The sequence below is a fragment of the Staurois parvus genome, unplaced genomic scaffold (genome assembly GCF_062004578.1).
Source record: "Staurois parvus isolate SC_StPar_1 unplaced genomic scaffold, SC_StPar_1.0 ptg000023l, whole genome shotgun sequence".
In the NCBI taxonomy this organism is placed as follows: domain Eukaryota; kingdom Metazoa; phylum Chordata; class Amphibia; order Anura; family Ranidae; genus Staurois; species Staurois parvus.
In genome coordinates this window covers 4,924,669-4,951,352 of record NW_028317819.1, presented here as the reverse complement: position 1 = coordinate 4,951,352, position 26,684 = coordinate 4,924,669, and the positions used below count along the sequence as shown (strand labels likewise).

The 26,684-nt window shown below is 42.4% G+C and overlaps 1 protein-coding gene across 1 annotated transcript; it reads left to right on the top strand.

The window, feature by feature from the left end:
* The first annotated feature begins 5,005 nt into the window (after positions 1 to 5,005).
* LOC149472117 (chymotrypsin-like elastase family member 1) lies at positions 5,006 to 24,517 on the top strand. The gene is made up of 8 exons (XM_089693086.1): positions 5,006 to 5,062; positions 7,306 to 7,397; positions 14,945 to 15,045; positions 18,336 to 18,461; positions 20,223 to 20,359; positions 23,185 to 23,330; positions 23,425 to 23,574; positions 24,404 to 24,517. Exons 1-8 carry the CDS (start codon positions 5,023 to 5,025, stop codon positions 24,410 to 24,412), a joined length of 801 nt encoding a protein of 266 aa, XP_089549212.1. The 5' UTR covers positions 5,006 to 5,022; the 3' UTR covers positions 24,413 to 24,517.
* Positions 24,518 to 26,684: the final 2,167 nt, after the last annotated feature.

Here is a 26,684-nt window from a genome sequence, read left to right as displayed (position 1 = left end):
ATTCTTTGTGTATGTTCTGTGAAATATGCTGAATCACTGGTATCTTAAATGTAATTCCTAATGGCCTTGCACTCAAAATACATACCAACATGTGTATCTTTGTACAGTTGTTAACTTGCTCTGTGTTTCCCAGAGGAATGTACCAAAGTGTTCTTCATATTACATATATGGCAGACCAGAAAAGGGTCATTTAAAGCTTAACTTCATGTTTCAATGAACTTTAAATAGTCTGTTTGGACTAAGCTGGTCCAAACAGACTATTTCCTTCACTAACACATGCATTGGCTGTCAGTGCTGTATGAAAGGTATTTAGTCCTAGCTAAATACAGTATACAGACCTGTGCTCCAGCCAGGGAGATGCAGATTTTCCACCCCGCTCCTGGTAGAAAATCATGTTGGGTAGTGCACTGCTCAGTCTTTCACATGAAGCTTTGTAATTTCTGAATGAGTACAAGGCTCCCTCTAATTGACTGAGGCGGGCAAATGACGTCACAATCTCCGCCTTATTGATTCACTGCTGCATGCCCCCTGAGATTGCCAGCACCCTTCTCTCCCCCTTTGATGATGTTGTCCTCTTCTGCAGAAAACCTTGCTGCCACCCATGCAGTAGGAAATGTCTACATCAAGGACTCAAACCCCAGGAAGTAAGCAGACGTGAAGCACCTCCAGCTGCAACCACTTTTTTCTAAGGTTGAACCATTCATACATCTAGAACTTCTTACTCCTTGACACCCTGATTTTGTAAGTCAAAGTAGGCCTTTTGGGGATGCCCCATTAAAAGTGGTGCTTGCACATCAGCTCGCTGCTCTTCAACTGGCTTCTCCTGTTCAGCGACTCTCTCAAAGGCTCTCTTCAACATGGTTCGCCAGGGATAAATTTCATAAAGCTCTGTGCCAGCTGTTGAGGTATTGAATGTCATATCCCATAATGCCATATGTTTTCTAACAAGGCCTATATTTTCTACTGTAGAGACAGGTTCACTTTCTGCTGTCTGTTTAAGGAGTTCTGGTGGGCTACAGCCAGCTGTTGCATCTCCTTGGCCGTTCGCCTCTTGTTAGTTAGTATTTGCCAGTATGAGCTGTTCTGTTAGAACTGTTAGAACCTGAGCCCTGATTATCAAGCAAGCCAACATCTCAAATTACAGATAAACTATATTAGTTTTTTTTTTTCCTAATATTATGTTAATAACTCACTAATCACACTAATGTTACTCAAGCTGTAGGTCAAAAAATTATTTCAAGGGTTCCTCCGGGACCTGAATTTTTTCAAGGGTTCCACAAGGATCAAAAATGTTAAGAAATGCTGTATTAAAATATATTTAAACTTTTTTTTTTTGGATTAAGTAAGGAAGGTTTAAAACCCCTGTCTGGTATTATTTGCTTAACCTATAAAAAAGCCAGCACTACAACTGAACTTCCAAAATTACTGTTTACTGAAAGCAGTATTAAACCAAAAAACAAAAAAAGTATTGAAACCAAACTCCAGCTCACACTTTAAAATTAGGTACAGCAAATATTTTTTTCTTTTTGCAATAAAGGTTTTACATGAATAAATAAAGATGATCATTTTAATTAGACCTACCAGTGGTAAATAGATTGTCTCATACATGTAAACTGATACATTCTGCTGGAGAGCTTGAACTTCTGAAAAGCAGCAGATGTGCAGGCTGAATGAAAGATAAAAATAGGAGAAAAAAGGAAGCAAATGCAGCCATCTAAGAACTGGTATGCTGCAATATTATAATGGATTTAGTGCTGCTTGAAGTCCCATATTAGCAGAAACACCAACCTTTTTCAAATGCGTAAACCCTCTTTTTCAAGGCAACAGGCTGTCTGTCACCTTGAAAATGAGGGTTTACGTACTCTCAAAATATTGGTATTAGCCTGCAACCTACACTGCAGTACACAACAACACATATGCCATGTGCAATGTCAGTATGGTTATCTGATCTTCAAAATTAAATCCAGAGACGCCCTACTTTTTACGGCCACTTTTCACAATACATTTATTTGTAGCAACAACCACAAAACTACATCCCCATGTTTAACCACTTACCTACCGGGCACTTTTACCCCCTTCCTGCCCAGGCCAATTTTCAGCTGTCCATGCTGTCACATTTTGAATGACAATTGCACGGTCATGCAAAACTGTACCCAAACTAAACTTTTATCTTTTTCTTGAGACAAATAAAGCTTTCTTTTGGCACTAGTTAATCACCACTATTTTTTTTTTGCTAAACAAAAAAGTCCAAAATTTGTTCTTTGTTTTTGTTATAAAGTTTTGTAAATAAGTGATTTTTCTCCTTCACTGACGTGCGCTGATGGGCACTGATAGGCTGCACTGATGGGCACTGATGAGGAGGCACTGATGGGCATTGATAGGCGGCATTGATGGGTGGCACTGATGGGCATTGATAGGCGGTATTGATAGGCAGCACTGATGGGCACTGATAGGTGGCACTGATGGCCAATGATAGGGGGCACTGATGGGTGACACTAATAGGCACTGATAGGTGATATTGATGGGCATAGATAGATGGCACTGATGGGCCCTGATAGGTGGCACTGACGGGCACTGACAGGCATCACTGATGGGCAACTAACAAGCATAAATGAGGAGGCACTGATAGCAGGCACTGATGGGCACTAAAAGCCAGTGCAGATGGGCACTGAAAGACAGCACAGATGGGCACTGGTGGGCACTATTGGCCACACTGATGGGGCTACACTGATCATCAGGGCACTGTTGATCAGTGCTCTGATGATCAGTGTAGATGTCCCTTCTGAGAAATGCTACCGGCTTTCCTCTCCTCACACAATGTCAGCATGAGGAGAGGACTGCCGATAAGTGGCATTTCCTATTTACACTGTGATTAGCTGTGACTGGACACAGCTGGTCACATGTAAAAGGTGGCTCTGATTGGCCCTTTACTTGGACACGTGATCAGGCATTTCCGAAGGACACATCGATCACAGTGCACGGCACTTACCCAGGGGGCGTGCGGCGGTGGTGGTTCTGGGAAGATGTCCATGGACGCCCTCCCAGAACTAGCTGACCATACTGTAGCTGTCTTTTGGCTATAACACGGTCGCAAAGTGGTTAACAAGACCTAAATCAATTTGCCACAGACTTTTGGAACAAGACAAAATACCTTGAGCACCATGAGAACAAGAATAATGCAGTATGTAGTGTGCTGCAGCAAACTGTGTGTGTTGCCAAATTGTGTTCAAAACACAGTGTTTTAAACTGGTATCTTAAAGGGGCTTAAACAGATATCTTAAATAAAACTTGAGTCTGAGTCAAGAGAGTGTAAAATCAAGAGTCAGGATTAAGTAATGTAGAGTTCAGTGGTCAGGATTAACCAATTCTGACATTTTTCACATACATGTTAAAATCAGAATTTTTTTTGCTAGAAAATTACTTAGAACCCCAAAACATGATTTATTTTTGAAAGCAGAGACCAAAGAGAACAAATGGTGGTTGTTGCAATTTTGTTTTGTTGCATGATATGTGCAGCCATTTTTAAAATGCAAAGTTTCAGGAAAAAAATACACAAACACATTTGAATGCAAAATGAAAATCCACAATGATTTTATAAACAAATGAAATGTATTTGTGAACAACATCCCTTGTGATAGCATGGGCAGTTGCAGGTACCCTTTAATGAGTGATCTGGGGTCTATTAGACCCCAGATCTCTCCTCTACCCTCAAAAGCATCTGATCAATCTGAGATAGGTTTGATTAGATGCATTAGAAGCCAGTTTGTAAACCACAAACCAAAACTGGAAGTAATGTCATCAATTACAGTTTCTGATGTCACAGAGGAGGGGCAGGTACAAATGTTCCTGCCTCTCCTTTTTGAGCAACCAAACAGACTGGTTTCAGCACTCCTTGGCTCCCCGATTGCACAGGAGAGCCTATCAACTGTAGGGGATGAAGGTGGGGGGGCCTTATATGCCCTATAGAAGTGATCCGGCAGCTGTAGAGCTGCTCAGATTACTTCTACAGTAAAGTCCATTACCGGCTGAACATTTTGGTGCAGCTGTGATGGAATGTGCTTAGGCACAGCTACTTTTAGTCAACTAGGAAGCAAGTAGGATATGCCTGAGTCATGTAAGTATTGCCAACTTAGGAAAGGAAGTGCTTATGAATAATACTTGCTGGTACGATAAGCAGGTGCGACTTAATTGAAGGGAAGAAATCTAAAAAAAAAATACTTTTTAAAACCTTACAGGATCATATTCAATGTGTTTAGATACACTTTAAAGGTTACTCTTAGGGCTTGTGCCAAGCATTACATTATGGGGAGGTTTAATATCTTTGTCTAACAGCATGTAGGCATACTATACAGGTATTTCTTATATATTAAAGTAAACCTAAGGGCAAAATATTTTTTTGGATACAGTATAGGAGGTTATAACCCAATTATTATTGTTTTTATTTTTATTTTTTGGCATGTATGTTCCACTGGGGAAACTTCCCTTCACTTCCTGTCCACAGCCAAAACAGGAAATGAGAGGAAATCCTTACAAAATGAGGAAATCTCCAGTTTTCACCAGGATCACCAGAACTATTGTCACCATTGGAAAATTTCTCCTCTGTTCTTATTCTGGTAAAAGCCCAAAATGTGGAATTTCCCTTTACTTTCACTCTTGGTGATAATGGTAAACAGGACAAATAGAGACAGTGAAACTCCCTAATGGGGACACAGACAGCAATAAAAATCTCACATGCTTTCTATCACCCTCAGGTAAACCTTAAACTCTGCATTTTTGAATAAGGGCAATGTGAAAACAGTCTGCCTCCTGTTAGTTTTATTTAGGCTAAGTGATAATGAACTTTACTGTTCAAATGTCTAAATTTACACACTTTGTCCTTCTTATAGTAATAATAGTAAATTTCCACAACTAAAAAACAAACACGTCACATATGGAATAATTCCCAGTGCCTGCGGCCTGTCTATAAAACACTAGTACACCAGTACAGACTGTTGCTGGACATAGCTGGACAACCAGTTCACAATGCTGAGGCTCCTTGTACTTGCCGCTCTGGTCCTTTGTGGTGAGTTCTCTCATTGCCAAACATGTATTTAAGCCACCAAGGCTCTCGTAGTCCTCTATTAACATCAAGTAGCCCAGTAAGCATATTGTTCACACATGGTATAGTTATAAAACCTTATTTGGGTTTACCAGAACAATCAATTTTTAACATGCATTTAAACTGCACTGATTTTGCATAATTATGTTAAACAATGAACAAAGTATAATAACTCTTCACGCTTCAGTCTCATCTGAAAAAAATAAGAGTCAGCAGCTACAAAAACTGTAGCTTCTGACTTTTAAAAAACAGCCACTCACCTGTCCCACGTTCCAGTGGTGTGTTCACCCCTGGTGCTGGCATCTTCAGTGTGGGTACCCGGCTGTGACAGCTTATGGCTTCACAGCCGGGTGCCCACTACGCATACGAGAATAGCGCTGCACATTGTAAATGGTCCCGTAGTCTTTTTGACTTCACGTGTCCCAAAAGACTACGGGGAGGGAGTGGAGTGGGGGAAAACTTCTGGGTACCTGTCAAAATTGGGTGCTGCTTGCCCCACCCCCCGCTCCCCAAAGGTGCCCATTACGGGGAGCAGGGGACCAGTTCTAAAAGTGGAACTTCCCCTTTTGGGTGGAGTTCTGTTTTATAAACTCTTAAAGCGCTTACTCCCAAATGACTGCTTCCCTAGATCCCTACTGCTGTCACTGAACACATGGCTAGCAGGTCTAACCAATGATTAGTTAGACTGAACTGCACTCTAAATATGAAGAGTATATTCACTTTTGTTTTGGGCGTTAGATATACTTTAAAACACCTAACATTTTCATGTTGTGTATTATTATGTTGTTATGGCTTAATTTTCATACTGTCCCATTGGCTACTCTGATTGTCTACCAGGCAATTATGGACCTACCCCAATCTAGCCACTTGCCGACCGCGCATAGCCGAAAGACGGCTTCACCGCGGCCGGCCAGTTCTGAGTGGACGTCATATGACGTCCTCCCAGAACGCGCTCTCCTGCGCGCCCCAGGGGGCGCGCACCCGGCGATCTCCGTGATCGCTGTGTCCTACGGACACAGCTGATCACGTGATGTGGTGAAAGGCCGATCCCACCGGCCTTTTACCACGTGATCAGCGGTGTCCAATGACACGCTGATCACAGGAAAATGCAAGTGCCGGTTCTCGGCTGCACTTTCCTCACGCTGTCAGATCGTGAGGAAAGTACTGCCGAGAACCGGCAGTTGTCAGAGCGGGGATCGGCACCGATCATCAGGGCACTGATGATCAGTGCCCTGATGATCGGTGCCCAGCAGTGACCCCCGCAAGTTCTGATCAGCAGTGCGCCCACTAGCCCCGCCCACCCATTCCCAGCAGTGCCCCCACCTGTGCCCAGCAGTGCCCCCACCTGTGCCCAGCAGTGCACCCACCTGTGCCACTCTGCAGTGCCACCTACCTGTGCCCAGAAGTGCCACCTACATGTGCCCAGCAGTGCCACCCACCTGTGCCCACCCACCTGTGCCCACCAGTGCCACCCACCTGTGCCCACCAGTGCCACCCACCTGTGCCCACCCACCAGTGCTGTCCACCAGTGCCACCCACCAGTGCAGCCCAGCAGTGCTGCCAGTCAGTGCCACCAGTCAGTGCCCAGGGGTTGTGCCAGTCAGTGCCGCCAGTCAGTGCCCAGAAGTGATGCCAGTCAGTGCCGTCTATCAGTACCCATCATCAGTGTCACCTATCAGTGCCGCCTATCAGTGCTGCATATCAGTGCCGCCTATCCATGACCCCTAATTAGTGCTGTCGATCAGTGCCGCCTATCCGTGCAACCTCATTAGTACTGCCTATCAGTGCCCTTTAGTGCTGCCTATCAGTGCCCATCAGTGCCGCCTATCAGTGCCCATCAGTGCCGCCTCATCAACGCAAATCAGTGAAGGAGAAAAAATACCTGTTTGAAAAATTTTATAAAAGAAACAAACTTTTTTTTTTTTTTCAAATTTTTTGCACTTTTTTTAATTTATAGCGCAAAAAGTAAAGCGCCCAGTGGCGATTAAATACCACCAAAAGAAAGCTCTATTTGTGAGAAAAAAATGATCAAAATTTCATATGGGTACAATGTTGCATGACCGCGCAATTGTCAATCAAAGTGCGGCAGCGCTGAAAGCTGAAAATTGGCCTGGTAAGGAAGGGGGTATAAGTGCCCGGTAGGCAAGTGGCTAGTGATAAACTTTCACACTTCATGAACTTTTGAAGCCTTCCTTTTCTTCTTACAGGACATGCTGCTGATGAAAATCTCAGATTTATTGAGGACAATACAAGAGTGGTAGGAGGTTCTGACTCTGCTCCAAATGCATGGCCCTGGCAGGTAAGCCCTAGCCCAGGGAGCTAGAAACATTAATTGCCCAGGACTTTTCCATTTCTATATGTCTGCTCTATATGACTGCTGTCTCAAACATGGCAGACTGCATTGACATATGTGTTCTTCCGTTTCTTTTTTTTTTGCTGTCTTTGTCCCCTTCACCCTCTATAATTTGTCCTGTTTAGTGTTATCACTTAGAGTGAAAGCAAATCCCACATTTTGGGTTTTCACCAGAACAGGAATAGATGGGAAATCTTTCAGGGGAGACACTAGTTCTAGTACCAACCAGAAATTCCCTCACTTTGAAGGGATATCCTCTCACTTCCTGTTTTGCCATGGACAGGACATGCAGGGAAATCTCCCTAATGGGACATAGATGGCAAAAACAAAATGGATAGGAATTATAACCCCTATTAAAAATTAAAAAAAAAAAAAAGTTTTGCCTTAAGTTCTATTTATTTACTTGCTATATATAGGGTAAGATATTTGTAAGCAATGTGGGTGACTTGTGCAGTGCGTGTGATAATCAGATTGTATAAGGATGCACTACCCAAGGCTGTAGAACATTTTTTCCTTGGGGTAGTTCAGCCTTGGGCATCCAGAGAGGAATATTTAGATGTATTTTGGGTGTGACAAAATTGTGGTGGTAGGGGCTTAAAACTTGAACCATCTCACTGTGTGCATGCATGTGATGCAGTCCTGGCACCCAAAAAATATGCTTTAATTACTGTATGAAAAGCAAGTGTCAAAGAGATACAGTATATACAAAACTCATCAGAATTATTTGTAAAAATGTAAACACAAATGCTTTTCTGCACAGAGCCTACCTTGGAGCAGAACTTCATTAGCATAGCAGTGTTTATTTAGCAACCGGTAACCTGCAACTCTGCAAAGAGTGCAGTAGTCTGGAGTATGCCATATACAGTCCAGCATGCAGAATGCAGGTGTCAAGAGAATGAATGATACAGCATAGTGTATATAGTGCAGAGATCAGGAATGTGTAACACACAGAGTGCAGGGATCAGGAATGTGTAACACACAGAGTGCAGGGGTCAGGAATGTGTAATACACAGAGTGCAGGGGTCAGGAGTGCTTAACACACAGAGTGCAGGGATCAGGAATGTGTAACACACAGAGTGCAGGGATCAGGAATGTGTAACACACAGAGTGCAGGGATCAGGAATGTGTAACACACAGAGTGCAGGGATCAGGAATGTGTAACACACAGAGTGCAGGGATCAGGAATGTGTAACACACAGAGTGCAGGGATCAGGAATGTGTAACACACAGAGTGCAGGGGTCAGGAATGTGTAATACACAGAGTGCAGGGGTCAGGAGTGCTTAACACACAGAGTGCAGGGATCAGGAATGTGTAACACACAGAGTGCAGGGATCAGGAATGTGTAACACACAGAGTGCAGGGATCAGGAATGTGTAACACACAGAGTGCAGGGATCAGGAATGTGTAACACACAGAGTGCAGGGATCAGGAATGTGTAACACACAGAGTGCAGGGATCAGGAATGTGTAACACACAGAGTGCAGGGGTCAGGAGTACTTAACGCACAGAGTGCAGGGGTCAGGAATATGTAATACACAGAGTGCAGGGGTCAGGAGTACTTAACACACAGCGTGCAGGGATCAGGAATGTGTAACACACAGAATTCAGGGATCAGGAATGTGTAACACACAGAGTGCAGGGATCAGGAATGTGTAACACAGAGAGTGCAGGGATCAGGAATGTGTAACACACAGAATTCAGGGATCAGGAATGTGTAACACACAGAGTGCATGGATCAGGAATGTGTAACACACAGAGTGCAGGGATCAGGAATGTGTAACACACAGAGTGCAGGGGTCAGGAATGTGTAATACACAGAGTGCAGGGGTCAGGAGTGCTTAACACACAGAGTGCAGGGATCAGGAATGTGTAACACACAGAGTGCAGGGATCAGGAATGTGTAACACACAGAGTGCAGGGATCAGGAATGTGTAACACACAGAGTGCAGGGATCAGGAATGTGTAACACACAGAGTGCAGGGGTCAGGAGTACTTAATGCACAGAGTGCAGGGGTCAGGAATATGTAATACACAGAGTGCAGGGGTCATGAGTACTTAACACACAGCGTGCAGGGATCAGGAATGTGTAACACACAGAATTCAGGGATCAGGAATGTGTAACACACAGAGTGCAGGGATCAGGAATGTGTAACACAAAGAGTGCAGGGATCAGGAATGTGTAACACACAGAATTCAGGGATCAGGAATGTGTAACACACAGAGTGCATGGATCAGGAATGTGTAACACACAGAGTGCAGGGATCAGGAATGTGTAACACAGAGAGTGCAGGGATCAGGAATGTGTAACACACAGAATTCAGGGATCAGGAATGTGTAACACACAGAGTGCATGGATCAGGAATGTGTAACACACAGAGTGCAGGGATCAGGAATGTGTAACACACAGAGTGCAGGGATCAGGAATGTGTAACACCAGAGTGCAGGGATCAGGAGTGCTTCACACACAGAGTGCAGGGATCAGGAATGTGTAATACACAGAGTGCAGGGGTCAGGAGTGCTTAACACACAGAGTGCAGGGATCAGGAATGTGTAATACACAGAGTGCAGGGGTCAGGAGTGCTTAACACACAGAGTGCAGGGGTCAAGCATGTGTGGCACACAGAACAAAGGAGTCAGGAGTGCATGACACACAGAACACTGTTGCCAGGAGTGTGTAACACTCAAGGTGTAGGGGCCAAGGTATGTAACTCAGAGTGTAAGGGTCAGGAGAGTGTAATACACAGGTTAGTAGACAGATTCCACTGGAACCAATTTTCTTACCTGATACAGCTCCTTCCCCTCAGTATAGATAACCCTCCCAGTACAGTAAAGCTCCCCCCTCCATGAAACTCACTCACTAGACCAGGCAGTTCAGAGTTAGAGGAAGTCCTCTTTTTAATGAGTAATGTGACTGGAGTTGATGAAGAACTAGGAGAGCTTCCCTTGCTTTGAACTGCCACTGCCTGTTTCTGACAGGTGACAGAAGTGACAGCTGCAGAGCAAATAGAATTAGCACTTTTAAAACTTTAAATTAAAAAAGATGGGGGTCATGAGCCTTGAGACCCAGGGTACCCTGCAGGAAATACAAACCAAGTGGACCCCCCCAATCCCTTTCTTATCTACACCCCTTGAAGTGCCTAAAGGCACTGGTTGTTTTTGTTTCTAGATTTTTTCACCATATGTTGTTCTAAGAAAAGTGAACAAGTTTTTTTGTACAGGTGCACCAAAAGGTACTGCCAGTGGCGGAGAAACACTATGAGATATGCCAGCCCTACGGAAATCAGAACAAACACAAGCAAATCTATAATTGCTTTTTGTTGAAAGATTGGCCGAGAATTGGCCAACTTTTGCTGGCTACAGATGTGAAGATTTCCTACATTACTTTAAAATGTTGTCTTGAATTGGCTCTTTTCTTCTAGTACCCATCAACAAACTTTCCCAGATTGGGGATTGGGGAAAGAGTGACTTCAGTAAAGACAATTGCTAGTCAAAAAAGACTGCCCGGGTGTATGCCAAAAGTTAATTTACTAGGCACACAATCAGCACTAGTATGGTACAGTTGCCATAGTCAAACTCTATCACATGGGGCACTTTGCAAAGTATGTACAAATGTTATCTTTAGCATTATAAAGATTGGCTGTAATCCTACAGGCACAATCAATCCATACGTGTATGACTCCCACTATGACTAGTAACACTATACATTCTTATATATATTATATAAAAAGCAAAATACAATGTATTATTATTATAAACATATAAAACATACAGCACTGTATCATTATATATACTATTCTGAAAAAAAATCAGTATCAGCAAGCTTGTACAAAACATTTAATAAGCTTCTAACAACATTTAATAGATTTAAACCTAATCTTAAAACTCTCATAAGCTTTAACACAGGGGTGCTCAACCTGTGGCCCTCGGAGACCTCTGACGTGGCCCTCAAACCTCAAACTGCAGGAGTTTTGGTGAGCTTTCAGAAAGTGCACCACACCTCCAACACTACAAGGAATGTAATAAGAGGTGGAAAAATGCAGTCAGAATGGCTAAAATAGACTACGAGAGACACATAGCCGAGGAGAGTAAAACAAAATCCCATTATATTTTTTAAATATATTACCAGTAAGAATGTGAGGTCAGAGCATATTGGCCCCCATAAAAGATGAGCAGGGGAAGCTGGTTACAAATGAAAAAGAAAAGGCAACTTTACTTAGTGTATTCTTCTCTTCAGTTTTCACAAAGGAAAAAGGAGGATCAAGGATGTATTGTTAATAACATATCACAGAATGTACCTTTGTGGCTAACAGAAGCCAGTGTTTGTAATAGACCTGAAAAACTTAACAGAAATAAATCACCAGGACCGGATCGCTTACACCCGAGAGTCCTTAGAAAAAAAGACCATTGTTCCTAAATTTTACAGACAGCTTAAGGACTGAAATGGTACCAGCTGACTGGAGAAAGACAAACGTGATACCAATATTTTAAAAGGGCAAAGATATTTTCCTGGAAACTACAGGCCAGTCAGTCCAACATCAACAGTATGTAAACTATTGGAGGAGATGATAAGAGATTATATCCAGGAGTTTGTACATAATAATAGTAGCATTAGTAGTAATCAACATGGATGTATGAAGGACCATTTTACGAGGAAGTGAGCTGCCATCTTGATAAAGAAAGACCTGTGGATGTGCTGCATCTGGATTTTGCCAAAGAATTTGATACAGTTCCTCATAAACGCTTAATTTAAAAATTGAGGTCTGTTGGCTTAGACCATAGTGCGGGGTTCAGCAACCAGTAGATCGTGATCTACCAGTAGATCTCAGCCAGGTGACCAGTAGATCATGGTCAGGGCTTGCTGATCTGACACCCCAGAGCATCAAACAGAGTGCAATGCAGAGGGACTACTGGTAAAGTTGAAGCTGTAGTAGGGAGCAAGAGCCTCATAAATTGATGTCTTCTCTGTAGTGCTGGCTCCTACGCCATGTCATGGTTGGTGGTTGTAGCACCTGACAAGCAAGACCCATTCAGGTGAATGAGGCCACTCTCCATGTGCCCTGTAACCTTGTGCAGTTCAGCAAACAAGAGGTTAAACAGGCAGTATTGTGTTGATTTCTCACCACCTGCTTTTTCCCCTTGGACCCCACAGAAGCATGCAGTTACAGGGCACTTGCAGAGTGGTCCCATCTACTTGAATGGGTCTCGATCAACAGGCAATAGCACCCACCAAAAGCTACAGGGGGGTTAATTGCTGCTGCAGCAAGAGTACACCTTTGGCTGTTTGCCCGAACCAAACAAGCAAAGAGTAACTTGAATCTTCACCACATGCCAACAGGAGAAAGTAAAGATTGCTCACGCACCAGACCCTTAGACCCCAAGTAAGGTGGTCAGATGAGCTTTTTGGTCATATAAGAGACCATCCTCTGAGGAGATATCTCCCCTCCAGCAACTCTCCGCTTGTGACCATAGACAATGGAATAAGGACTCCCAACATCTCTCCAACAGTTATGTTGTTCGGTATGGATTATCCTTACGAAGGAATAGTGCCGGACCACTCAAATAAACCAGGTAAGTGAAATACCTTCTAAGTGCAGTATTTATTAAATGAGCAAAGAAATATAAAAAACAGACTCACATGGTATGGTGCCTAAAAACCGGCACCAGTGTTCTTGAAGCCTCACAATGTCACTTCTGGGTCCAGGAACATCCAGGCTTAGTGAGAACGAGGTGTGGAATGCTTGTTGGCCACCAAAGCTTCACACAGGCTGAAAATACTGGTGCTGGTTTTTAGGCACCATACCATGTGAGTGCAAGATTGTCTGTTTTTTATATTTCTTTGCTTATTTAATAAATACTGCACTTAGAAGGCATTTCACTTGTTTGGTTTATCTGAGTGGTCCGGCACGATTCCTGGATAAGGATGATCTATACCGAACACCATAACTATTGGAGAGATGTTGGGAGTCCTTATTCCTTAGCCTATGGTCACAAGCGGAGAGCTGCTGGAGGGGAGATATCTCCTGAGAGGATGGTCTCCTATATGACCAAAAAGCACATCTGACCACCTTAATTGGGGTCTAAAGGTCTGGTGCGTGAGCAATCTTTACTTTCTCCTGTTGGCATATGGTGAAGATTCAAGTTACTCTCTCCTTGCTTGGTTCGGGTCACAGTTTCAAGAAATCGCAAGGACTGTCACTTTATTTTCATGGACTTATATTTATTTGTTACATTTGTTTTGCTATATGTATAAAATATGGGAATATAGTTTGCACATTGAGATATCTATTTAAATGTTAATGAGTCTAATATAGGGGCATGTAATGATACTAGTTCCCCATTAATTGCACATGTTTTCACCCATTTATGTAGCGCCTACCTACTTTATCACATTTTGACATCTAAATGGGCATCCACTAAATTAGGGGCAGCTTCACACTTTATTATTATTATTTTTTGTCACAGTTGGCGCCTTAAATAATCATTTTTACTTTTCATTCTGACACTGGTGTGAACTGACTTGGTGTCACTGACATCCCCAGTGACACCAATACAGTGATCAATGCTATTAAAAAGCACAGACACTGTACTAATGGCACTCGGCAGGAAGGAGTTAACATCTGGGGCGATCAAAGGGTTAACTGTATGCTGTTTCACAGTATGCTGTGTATGCGCTTTCCACTGTAAGCACACTGCTTTGTATGGCTCTGCTATGCAGAGTCATAAAAAGCAGTGTGCAAGAGCTGACAGGGGAGAGAAATGTATTGTTTACATAAAGTTCTCTCCCTCGTCAGTAATACTCGGTGATCACCTGGTGTCGGCATGTAATCACCAGCCGGGACCCAGTGATTGACAGCTGAGGCCACGAATGGTGGCGTGGGTAGGGTGTGCATGCAGCTTGCATGTGCCCCCTACCCAGAACTGCAAAATCACGTATATATAAATGATTTTATGCACCCCTGCCACCCTGTAGCAGTATTTCTGCTATAGGGTGGAGGGGAAGCAGTTAAAATTCTTAGGTGGTTAAACATTAGGAAGCATTAGCTGTAGCTTTAAACATGAATTTACCAAGATTCTAATAATATACACAGACAGGTATAACTGACATATTGATGGGAAATATCAGGAAAGATTAGGCTAGGTCACAAGGAAGAAAAAACAAATCCATCTTTGAAACCTTCACCAAACTTTGGTAACTGATCTTTGAAAATGAGGGGAGATTTCATCAAGTGGGTTGAGTTTACCATGATTATATTGGAATTTCAGAGGATTTGTATATGATAGTTTCAGCATAAGCAGCATGATATTCAAAATTCAAACAAAATAGTTTTCATATGTATAGATTATAAGCCATATATCAAATACTAGCTTACACATTAGTAATAACTTTAATAGATGCCATAATGGAAAGATAACATTGCTGCTCTGTAACCTAAACATAATTATTTTACCATATTTTTATTATTACTATAACAGGCATATTTTCTTTATCCAGATCTCTCTGCAGTATCTATCTGGCAGCAGCTGGTACCACACCTGTGGAGGTTCCCTGATCCGTGTTGACCGTGTCCTAACTGCTGCTCACTGTGTGGACAGGTAAGAAAGCTTACACTACGTACACGGAGGAATACTCCTTTTTTTGTAGCATAAGGCTCCATGCACACTAGCATTTTTTATAAACTCAAAAAATGCTAGAAAAAAAGCTGAATGGAAAAACTCTGATAACAGCATTTTTGTGCCAGCTTGTTTTTGTGCCAGCCGTGTTTTAGTAGTAAAAGCTACTAAAGTATTAGCATTTTATTAGCGTTCTCACAGTACATATAGGGAAAACAAAGCTAGAAAAAGGCTGTTAATAGTGTTTTAGTAGAGTTTAGGAGCGTTCAGCATTTTTTTCTGCTGGAAAAAACACTCTCAAAACCTCTATTTTTTCTGCTCCTAATGCTGAAGCCTCAAAACCGTAATTTAACAGTACTGATTGGCATATTCAAGGCTTTGGACATCTTTTTATGTCCTTTTCCATCTTTATAAAGTTCCATTACCTTATTATGCAGGACTTTTGACAGTTCTTTTCTGATCCCCATGGCTCAGTATCTAGCCTAGTCAGTGCTTCCACATAAGAGCTAACAAACTCATTGACTATTTATACACTGACACTAATTGCAATTTAAAAAGGGACAGACGTGGAACATTAACCTCTAATTGGCATTTTAGCCCGTGTGTCACCTTGTGTGTCTGTACCAAGGCCAAACATTCCAGGGTATGTAAACTTTTGATCATGGCCATTTGGGTGATTTCTGTTATCATTATGATTTAAAAAGGTGACAAACAACTATCTGATAATAAATGGCTTCATATGATCATCATCCTTCAATAAAAGAGCATTTTTTGGCATGATCAGTCATATTTTCCTCTCTGATGCCCGCCTCACCACCTGCCCCCTTGACCCTATCCCCTCACAACTCCTACAACCTCCCTCCCCCTCCATCCTACGCTCCCTCACCCACATCTTCAATCTCTCCCTCTCCTCCGGCACTTTCCCTTCCCCTCTGAAACATGCACACATCACCCCCATACTTAAAAAGCCCTCCCTGGACCCCAATGACCCGAACAACCTCAGACCCATCTCCCTGCTCCCATTTAAATCTAAACTCCTCGAGCGCCTAGTCTACGCCCGCCTATGCTCTCACCTCAACGACAACAACCTCCTCGATCCCCTACAGTCCGGCTTCCGTCCCCTACACTCCACCGAAACTGCCTTACTCAAACTCTCCAACGACCTGCTAACCGCCAAAGCTAATGGCCACTATTCAGTGCTCCTACTCCTTGACCTCTCTGCGGCCTTTGACACAGTCGACCACCCCCTCCTCCTCAAAAAACTACACTCCCTCGGCCTCAGAGATTCTGCTCTCTCCTGGCTCTCATCCTACCTGTCGCAACGCTCTTTCAGCGTTACCTATAATGCCACCACCTCCCTCTCACTCCCCCTCTCTGTTGGGGTCCCTCAAGGCTCTGTCCTCGGGCCCCTTCTCTTCTCCATCTACACCTCCTCCCTTGGCCAACTCATACACTCTCACGGCTTCAACTACCACCTCTATGCCGACGACACACAAATCTATCTCTCAACCCCCCACCTCACCCCCTCGGTCTCCGCCCGAATCACACACCTGTTGAGCGACATATCAGACTGGATGTCGCTCCACTTCCTTAAACTGAACCTCTCCAAAACCGAGTTTCTTGTCTTCCCTCCAGCCCAGACACCACCCCCCATTGACTTCTCCATCATGTCCAACAACACCACCATCAAACCCGCCCCGCAGGCCAGAGTACTTGGTGTCATTTTGGACTCCAACCTATCCTTCCAGCCCCAAGTCCACTCTTTAACAAACTCGTGCAGACTCCACCTCCGCAACATCGCCAAAATCCGCACGTTCCTAACTCCTGAAACCACTAAACAGCTCATCCACTCCCTCATCATATCACGACTCGACTACTGCAACTCCCTCCTCACTGGCCTGCCTCGCCGCTGGCTATCCCCGCTTCAGTCCATCCTGAATACGGCTGCCAGACTCATTCACCTTTCCAACCGCTCCGTTTCCGCCACCCCCCTCTGCCAATCCCTCCACTGGCTTCCGATTGCGCAACGGATCAAATTCAAAATCCTAACGCTGACGTACAAAGCTGTCCACCATACTGCCCCGAACTACATCACTGACCTAATATCCAAGTACCGCCCAGCACGCACACTCCGCTCCTCACAAGACCTCCTTCTCTCTAGTTCCCTGGTCTCCTCCTCCCATGCCCGCCTCCAGGACTTCTCCAGGGTGTCACCCATCCTCTGGAACTCCCTGCCCCAACCCATCAGATTATCACCTACTCTCCTCTCCTTTAGGCGCACCCTGAAAACCCATCTCTTCAGGGAAGCCTACCCCACCCCCTGCTAACCTGCCGACCTCCTCCACTCTTCCTACCACTCCATCCCCCACAGCTATCTCCTCCTGTACCACTATCCCCTCCCTCCTAGATTGTAAGCTTGAAAGAGCAGGGCCCTCGATCCCCTCATGTTTTGCATTGTATTGGTATTGTTCTGTCACATGGTCTGTCCCCCTTTATAATGTACAGCGCTGAGCGAACTATTGGCGCTTTATAAATACTGTATAATAATAATAATAATATCAATGCCAAAATTTCACAATTTCTGCCGGGCTATGTAAACTTTTGAGCACAAAAGACGTGAATGATGCCTGAAAGTGAAATTGGTATGTTTACACAAGAACATTGACAACTGAGTGTCTCCATCTACTCCATCCCATGTACTTCTACAATATAAAACCGGCCATACACTATGCAGTCTGATTTTATAACCTCTGTGCAATTTCCTTTAGTTTTACCAAAACTATGTAATAGGAGGATCCACCTAAACAATCTGTTCAATTTGCGTCAGGCAGGCCCTTGCACTACATAGCTGATGATAGATCTAAAGGATATTGTACAGTGTATGGCCACCTTAAAGGAAGCAGTAGAAAAGTGGGTGGAAATAAAAAAAGAGGTGGTATAGCTTTTGAGGGAGGTGTGGTCCAGGGAGGTATACACATCCTATTCCGTGATGCAGTACGGCAGTGCATGATGGGATTTGAAGTTTTCTGTATGGTCACATGATGCTACAGGAAGTCAGGGGCTCAGGTACACTTTTTAAAATTTTGAACAGAGAGGTGTAGATTCAAAGCTGCCATGGACCAGGTAAGTGAGAGATAAACTGAAAAGGCTTCTGTTTATTATGAAAAGTCAAATTCTGCCTGAAAAAGTGAACTTGGCCTTCAAAGACATAATGTTGATAGGTTACACATGGAGCCAACATTCTTTATTTCTGTTTATTTCTCTTTTTACAGAGTTGTCTCTTTCCGTGTGGCTCTTGGTGATCACAACCTTAGTGTGAATGAGGGAACTGAACAGATCATCGCTGTGTCCAGCATCACAAAGCATTCCAGATGGAACACTAACAATGTGGCTCTTGGGTAAGAGATTTTCTGGGTATCTTTTCATCTATATCACCTTGACATCATGATAATAATAGGGAAGCACTGTATGGAATTTGAACTATGATCAGAAGCAGGGGTGGACTGACAACTCATGGGGCCCCTGGGCAATAGGGGATCATGGGGCCCCTGTGTCCTTGCCCACACTCAAAAAAAGCCTATAAAAAGGTACCAGGGGCATTTCATGGGGCCCCCTACTGACCCCGAGCCCTCGGGGAGTGCCCGAGTGTTTGAATGGTCAGTCCGCCCCTGATCAGAAGGCTTAAGCAGCCCATGAACAAAAAAAAAGACTCAATTCCCCCATCCACATACTTAAAATGGATGGAGAATCATGTCTGCTGAACTGTCGTATTCTGACAGCGGGGACACTTTACCGCCTTCAGAATACACTTTTCAAAACAGCATCAATTCTTCTAAGCACACTTGCACACAGTTCTTGAAGGTACTCGGCTTGTAGGTTGTTCCAGAAATCTTGGAGAACTATCCACAGATCTTCTATGTGTGTAGGCTGCCTCAAATCCTTCTGGCTCCTCATGTAATTCCAGACAGACTCTATGATGTTGAGATGAGGGCTATGTGGGGCCAAACCATCACTCCTGGTACTCTTTGTACATCTTTACACTGAAGATAGTTCTTAATGACATTGGCTGTATGTTTGGAATCGTTGTCCTGCTGCAGAATAAATTTGGAGCCAATCACACGCCTCCCTCATTGTATGGAACGATAGGTATCTGTCTGTATGTCTCAGCATTGTTGCCTGCAGACATTCATTATTGTACCACTTTCCAGCCCTTCGACAAACTGCCTCCTGCTACAGTCAAATATTTCACATATTGATCTCATCAGTCCAGAGCACGTGATGCCATTTTTCTACACCCCAGTTCCTATGCTTTGATGCAAAGTTGAGTCGCTTAGCCTTGTTTCCATGTCAGAGGTGTGTCTTTTTGGCCACAATTCTTCCATGAAGATCACTTCTGGCCTGACTTATCATAACAGTACTGTAGATGGTTGGACCTGGATCCCACTAGTTTCCCCCAGATCTGTGCTCATGGCACTGCTGGGCATCATCCGAAGGGAAATAAGCATGATATGTCTTTCATTTGCTGCATTGTTTCCTTGGCCAACCACTGCATCTACGGTCCTCAACATGGCCCGTTTCTTTGTGCTTCTTCAAAAGAGACCTTGCTGATGCAGTATAACTATCTTGTGACTTATTGCTGTGCTCAGTCTTGCCATGGTGTATTACCTATGACATAGAACCTGTCTTCTACAACCTCTCCTTAGTAGCAGAGTTTGGCTGTTTCTTACCCAGTTTTAAGCCTCCTACACAGTTATTTCTGTGTCAATTAATGACTGTGTTTCAACCTACGTATGAAATTGAGGATCATTAGCACCTACTTGGTATAAATGATTAATCATACATCTGACTCTAATCCTAATAAATTCCTGACTGTGCAAGTGTACAAAGTTTGCATGTGTAAGAAATGATGCTGGTTTCAATCAAAAGTGTAGTGAAACCAAATATTGATTTGACTTAGATTTTTCTTCTGTTTGCTCACTTTGCATTTTGTATTAAAATATATATTTTTGAAAGCATGCTTACTTTACAGCATTTTTTCACACCTTTCTAAAACTTTTGCACAGTACTGTGTATAGATGGATAGATAGTACAGTATACACACTAATGTAATATTGACATTTGAATTTGCTAATTATTGTATATCATGTGGTCTGTTTTAGGTTTGATATTGCCATCCTCCATCTGGCTGCCAGTGCCAGTCTGAATAGCAATGTTCAATTGGCTAGTCTGCCACCAGATGGCAGTATCTTGGCCAACAACTATGACTGCACAATTACTGGATGGGGAAGAACCAGCAGTAAGTATTTCTGTAACTGAATCACATGTACAATCATATCTGATGTTTAGAAAAATCTTAAAGAAACCTCTTTTGATGCTGTGTGCAATCAGATTGCAGATTTTTATAGGTTCAAACATAAAATAGAAAATCTACAGCGCACATCACAGATATTTTCCTGTAATCCATGTTTTTCATAAAAAGCCTATTGTTGTCAAGTCATATTTTTTGTGTGGTGTAGTTTTAAGATACACACTTAGGCCCCATGTACACGGGACACTTCTGAACGATGGAAACTGACTTCTGGAAAACGTAGGTTAAAAATCACACTGCAGCTGATAAACTCACGTTTAGGAGCTGTTCAGCGTTTTTTTCAGCAGCCCCTGAACTCTCCCGAATGTTTTCCTATGTGTCCATGTACACATCTTCGTTTACAGTCATTTACAGGCATTTGAGTTTACAGTCGTTTTTTTTGAATGCAGAAAACTTGCGTTCAGCAATCGATTTTAAACACGGCTAAACTTGACAAATCGCATTTATAAGCGTTTGCGTCTTAAAATGTTTTATAACTCCTCTAGTTCCCGATGCTGTCCAGAGCCTTTTTGCATCATGAAAAATGCATGCAAAGTGTTTTCAAGGTACTGGGATGGACAAAACACTTAAAACAGGATGTTCCTACCAAGCTTGTCACACATTGTATTGACCAATTCACACCTCAGACCTCTCCCACCCTTGGAAACAAAAGATGTTAATGACCATTCACTCCTCAAATTCCTCATGAAGACCCCCTGCCAGGTGGCCTTAATGACTCACTCCACCAGACACCTTCCCACCCTTGGAAACAAGAAATGTTAATGAGCAACTCACACCTAAGCTAATCTCAACACATACTGCTGTCTCTGCTTCTACTCTCTGTATTTCTCTGAAACAGTCTGAAATAGTTAATAATTTTCCACTTTTCAGTGCATTCTGGGCATTCAGGAGGTTCTCCTGTGCTTATCTTTAAAAAACGCTTCTAAACGCAAATGCACATAGACACGCATAAACGCATTATACAAACACAGCTAAACAGACGTTTTTTAACCTATGTTTTCCAGCAGTCAATTTCCATCATTCAGAAGTGTCCCGTGTACATGGGGCTTTAGACCTTAGTATTCTGTTCTAAAAAAGGTATTAAACCCAAAAGCAAACATTTATTATATGGCAGCTTACCAATCCTTAGATATGATGGCTGAATTAGTTTTCATTTTAAGGCTTTATTTTCTGTATTTCCTGTTGCATCTGATGATATGGCCAGTAATGATGTAGTGATGTGACAAATAAAAAGCAGCGGCATTCAAAGTTTAACCAACTTACCTACAATACATGTAATGATGTGACAAATGAAAAGCAGCGGCACTCAAAGTTTAACCAACTTTCTAGGAATATACTGCAGCATGTGCCACACTAAGCTAAATAAACCAAAATTCAATAGTGCAGAATGAACAATATAGTGATACTGTAATAATATACAGTGATATTCATAAAATATGCAGTGCCATGAGAAATTTGTGTATAAATAGGACCATAAATACATTTTGTTATCAGTCTGTACCAAAATGTAATTGTCAATCTGTGACAAAAAATGTGGTAATCCTTCTGCCCTCAATAGCAAGCAAATCTCAGGGACCACCAACAGGGACCTGTGGAAATACTCTCACCTTCTAATACAAATCTTGTGAGAGGTCTTACAGCGCTTCATCTCTTTATAAGCCGGGATCAGCTACAGTAGCGGCTTACTGGCTCTTTTCTTTCAACTGGTCAACTCTAGAATGATAAATCCAACCACAAAATAGGATATGAAAAGTAGTGCTCTCCAAAAAAAAGCATTAATTCCTTTATGTGCTTACAATAGTGGCTATGGCAAAAGGCAAAATACCTCTCTGAGATCTCTGCTCTGCTAGCTGGATGTCTTGAGGCGCTCCGCCCTACGTGTTACGTCAATAATGACTTCATCTTGGTCCCTATTGGTGGTGGAGATTCACACACACACTAGGATTTGCTTGCTATTGAGTGCAGATGGATTTCCATGTTTTTTGGGCACGGATTGACATTTACATTTTGGTACAGATTAATAACAGATTTCACTCATGGTTTCATTTTATACACCAGAACTTGATGGTGTTGAGAGCAGAGAGATTTTCACATTTTATTGCAAGGATTGACAATTTATATTTACATTTTGCTATGGACTGATGACAAAATGTATTCACAGTCTTATCAATATGGCAGAAAATCTCTTAATTTTCAACAGAACAAAAAATTCTGAAAATTCTGAAAATGTATCAGTTACAGTGTTGAGACAAACAATTTACCACTGACTGCTTACAAGATCTGTTATTTTTTATATAAAACCTTTATCCAAAAAAGAAAAAAAACTGTTGCAGTAACTGTTTGTGTATCTACAGTGTGAGCTGGAGTTTGGCTAATTTGCTAGTGTATGTAAGCCTTCTAGTATGTCTAACACTTCCCTCCCCCTGGACTAACAATGTTGCTGTCTGATGTGCCCCTGTGCTCCTTCATCTAGACTGGAGGCACTCTACTACAGGAGGTATGTTACTGCCCAGATCACCAGGTGAAAATAGAGGGGGAAGAAAGCCTGAAAAAGAAAACTAATGCAGCCACTACATCTAATCAGCTTACTGATTAGTAAACTGCAATATGTTACATTTTTGGTTTTGGGTTTAATGCCACTTTAAAATATTTTTACTTTCAATTCCTGCCTACTGCAACAGCCACTTTGCCAGCTTGTCTAACCTCTTTTAAATGTAGAATACATAAAAGAATTTGTTTTGTTTAACCAACAGCCGGTGGATCTCTGCCTTCCATCCTCCAGCAGGCTCCTCTTCCTGTTGTTGACCACGCAACCTGCTCTACCAGTGCATACTGGGGCAACACTGTGAAGACAAGCATGGTGTGTGCTGGTGGCAATGGAGTCCAGGCTGGTTGCAATGTAAGTTTTATTTCTTTTTTCTTTTATTTTGTATCAATAATGTTATTTTTTTCTTTATAAAGTAATATTTATCACTTTTACATTATGTTCATAGGGTGATTCTGGTGGACCTCTGAACTGTCCAGTCAATGGAGTATTCGAGGTGCATGGTATTGCTAGCTTTGTATCCTCCCTTGGTTGCAATGCTTACCTGAAGCCCACAGTATTCACCAGAGTATCCGATTACATCTCCTGGATTAACAGCGTATGTATTCCATTCACAACAGTATATCTTTAGGGCAAGACTAGTATTTAACACTAGCAAATATATGTCATGAAAGCTTTCATGTATAACTGAAGGCAAAACTTTTTTTTAGTTTTTAGATTATATCACCTGTCAGGTTTTTATTGCTGTCTTTCTGGTACGGAGAGCCACTCACTCTTTTGTCATGCTCACTGTTATGACTGAGGGCCAGTTCACACCAGATGCAGTCCAGTGCATTTTTTTCCTGCATAAAAAACACATGGACAGTAGGTTATATGGGTTTCAATGACATAGTTCACACCAGTGCAGTAAAAACAATTACAACATGCTGCATTTTTTCTGCATTGAACTGCACTGGAAAGCGGGCAAAACATATAAAAAATGCACTGCAATGCAATTTATCTTGGTTGTTAGGAGCTGGCACCCAGTGCCTCATCCCTGCTGTCAGCAGCAGGGATGGTTAATTGGTTGTTAAAAAGCCGGCACCCATAGGCATCCTAACAACAATCAGTCACCCCTCTGTCAGCAAGGATTCCCCGTTGACAGCAGAATGTAAACAAAAGAGCCAGCATTAAAAAACAGTGTGGGGTCCTCCCCCCAATCCTTACCAGGCCCTTTTGGTCTCGTATAGATTTTGAAGGGAACCCCATTCCAAAAAAAGAAAAACATTTTTAGGGTCCCCCTAAAAATCCATACCAGGCCCTTCGATCTAGTATGGATTTTAAGGGGAACCCCAATGCCAAAAAAAAGTTATGTATGTATAGTTTTTTTTAAACAAAACTAATTATGGTTGTGTTAAATGTACTATATATTTTTCATTTTATTTCAGAACATCTAAACCGAAGACCATGGAAAGCGGGGCAGTGTTTTTGGAATCCATTATATTAATATTGATGGAAATGTTTGAGTTAAAAATGTGATTAAATATGCTTTGTCACATGGATTACTGTCTAGTCCTGTTTTTATACATGGATTTTTTTAATATAGGGTAAATTACACATTCAAAAGGACTCCAGTGAGAATATCAATGATGGAAAAGGATCTGGGGGAGCTTGTATATCACAGACCTAGCAATGGCATGCAATTGCTAACACAGCTAACAAAGTTAGCAAAATATTGTCATGCATTAAAAAAGGCATACATTGCAGAGATAAATCAATACTTCTACCTCTTTACAAAACACTACTTTGAGATTATCATGAATATGCAATTCAGTTTTGGTCACCAATCCTCAGAAAATATGTTGTCAAATAAAAAGTCTTCAGAGAAAGCTGTATGTGTAACTGTATGAAAGGAGATTATAAGGTCCTTAGAATAAATATTTTCTCACCGTTTTTGGAGTCAGTTTTCATACATTTGTACATTGTAATCAGGTTAGAGGAAAGAATGTTTAACCTTAGATTACGGAAAGGATTCTTTGCTGTTAGAGCAGTAAACATGTGGAACTCCCTCCCCCAGGATGTGGTACTAACTGAGAGTGTTGACAACCTTTAAAGTCTTCCTCAAGAAGCAGACTATACAGGGCTATGGGAATTGTTATAGGTTGAACTGGATGGACCTGTCGTTTTTCAACCTTAAAATTCAGAAGGGTGTTTTGCATTCATTACATAGTTACATAAAAGCTCTAGAACTGGCTGGATATCAGACCAGTATCATGGCGTCTTAAAGGTTTGGGAACCCATGAAAAAGAGCTGCTACTTCATACACCTGTGAAATTTTATCAGTTGACAACACATACTTAGTCATGCTATTATCTCTTTTCCCTATTCATTAAAGCTGAATTCCAGGTATGGCTATTTTTGCATCATGATATTGGTCCAGGTTGGACCAATGTATGTATGTATGTGCCATATATAACTCATCCATGTGAAAGATGGGACTTATTGTAGTGACTGCAGTGACTGCCGCTGTCTTGTGGGTCCTGTGCCAAGCGGCTGTCCTGATGCTTTGTAAACACAGAAGTTTGCTAGCTTAGCATGAACGCCATGCAGAGGACACTGCATTTTCTAAATGAATGTAAAGTGTTCTCTGACTGGATAACGTGGAGAGGCGGGGCAGTGACATCACAATCACCACCTCATCCAATCAGAGAATGCTTTACATTCACTGAGAAAACTGCAAAGTGTTCTCTGAATGGTGCCTGCCTGTGTTAGGAAAGCAATCCCTGGTGTTCATTATGCAGCAGTGCAGCTGCTTGGCCAGGACCTGGAAACTAGCATCAATCACTGTAGTAGTTGGCCTTCTACAGTGTGTTCCAGCTTCCATGGGGATGGGCCAGGTATGACACATGCATAGTTACATTGGTCCATGCTGTGGTGTTCTGATATCACACACTACACAACTCATACAGTAGAGGTGAGTGTAATCTGAGACCGGAGTGGAGGGAAGGGGTGCACACCCCTCTACATGATTTCAGAGGGAAACATGCACATCTGAGTCTGTCAATCACATGCTGTAAGCTGTAGCTCTCCTTTCCTGCCCCTCTCGATCCGCTGGAGTCCACACAGCCTGTCAGAAATTACTCATGCAGGTAGCAGAGGAAATAGACTGCAGGCAGAAATCATACTCAGTGCTTTGGATTGAGGCAAACACACAATAGAAGGATATGCTTTGGATATTTTTCATATCAGAGATTTACAACCACTTTATAAAACATTGCATGACAAGTCGGCATTAAACAACATATGAAATATTCGCCTGCCAGAGAAATGTCCCTCTCCCCTGCCTGGTGCAAAGGACCTTATAATCTCCCTTCTCTTTCATATAGTTACACATTTTATCCACTAAGGCCAATTTTGTGTTTAATCCTCTAGTTCATCTAGGGAGTTTCTGGAGTTTAGGCAGTAATAGGGAAAGCCAACCTTTGCAAGCATGTGACAAACACAGGATGCAAACTCCATGAAGATAGCGTCCTTCACAAAACTGTAACCCAGGATCTTTGTTGTGCAAATCCATGGTGCTAATTTTAAAGCATATATCAGGGGGAAAAAAAATAATTTTCTGCATGTCTGAAATGCACGCAAATCTCCAATATTTTAAACATGTTGCAAGTATAACAAAAAATACTCTTGATGGGCCAGAAATAAAGTGTGCTCCTAGCTTCCTATTTG

Coding starts and splice junctions, on each gene's coding strand:
- LOC149472117 (XM_089693086.1), top strand. CDS start 5,023: ATGCTGAGGCTCCTTGTACTTGCCGCTCTGGTCCTTTGTG. Junction 15,046..18,335: donor GCTGCTCACTGTGTGGACAG/GTAAGAAAGCTT, acceptor CTCTTTTTACAG/AGTTGTCTCTTTCCGTGTGG. Junction 18,462..20,222: donor ACTAACAATGTGGCTCTTGG/GTAAGAGATTTT, acceptor GGTCTGTTTTAG/GTTTGATATTGCCATCCTCC.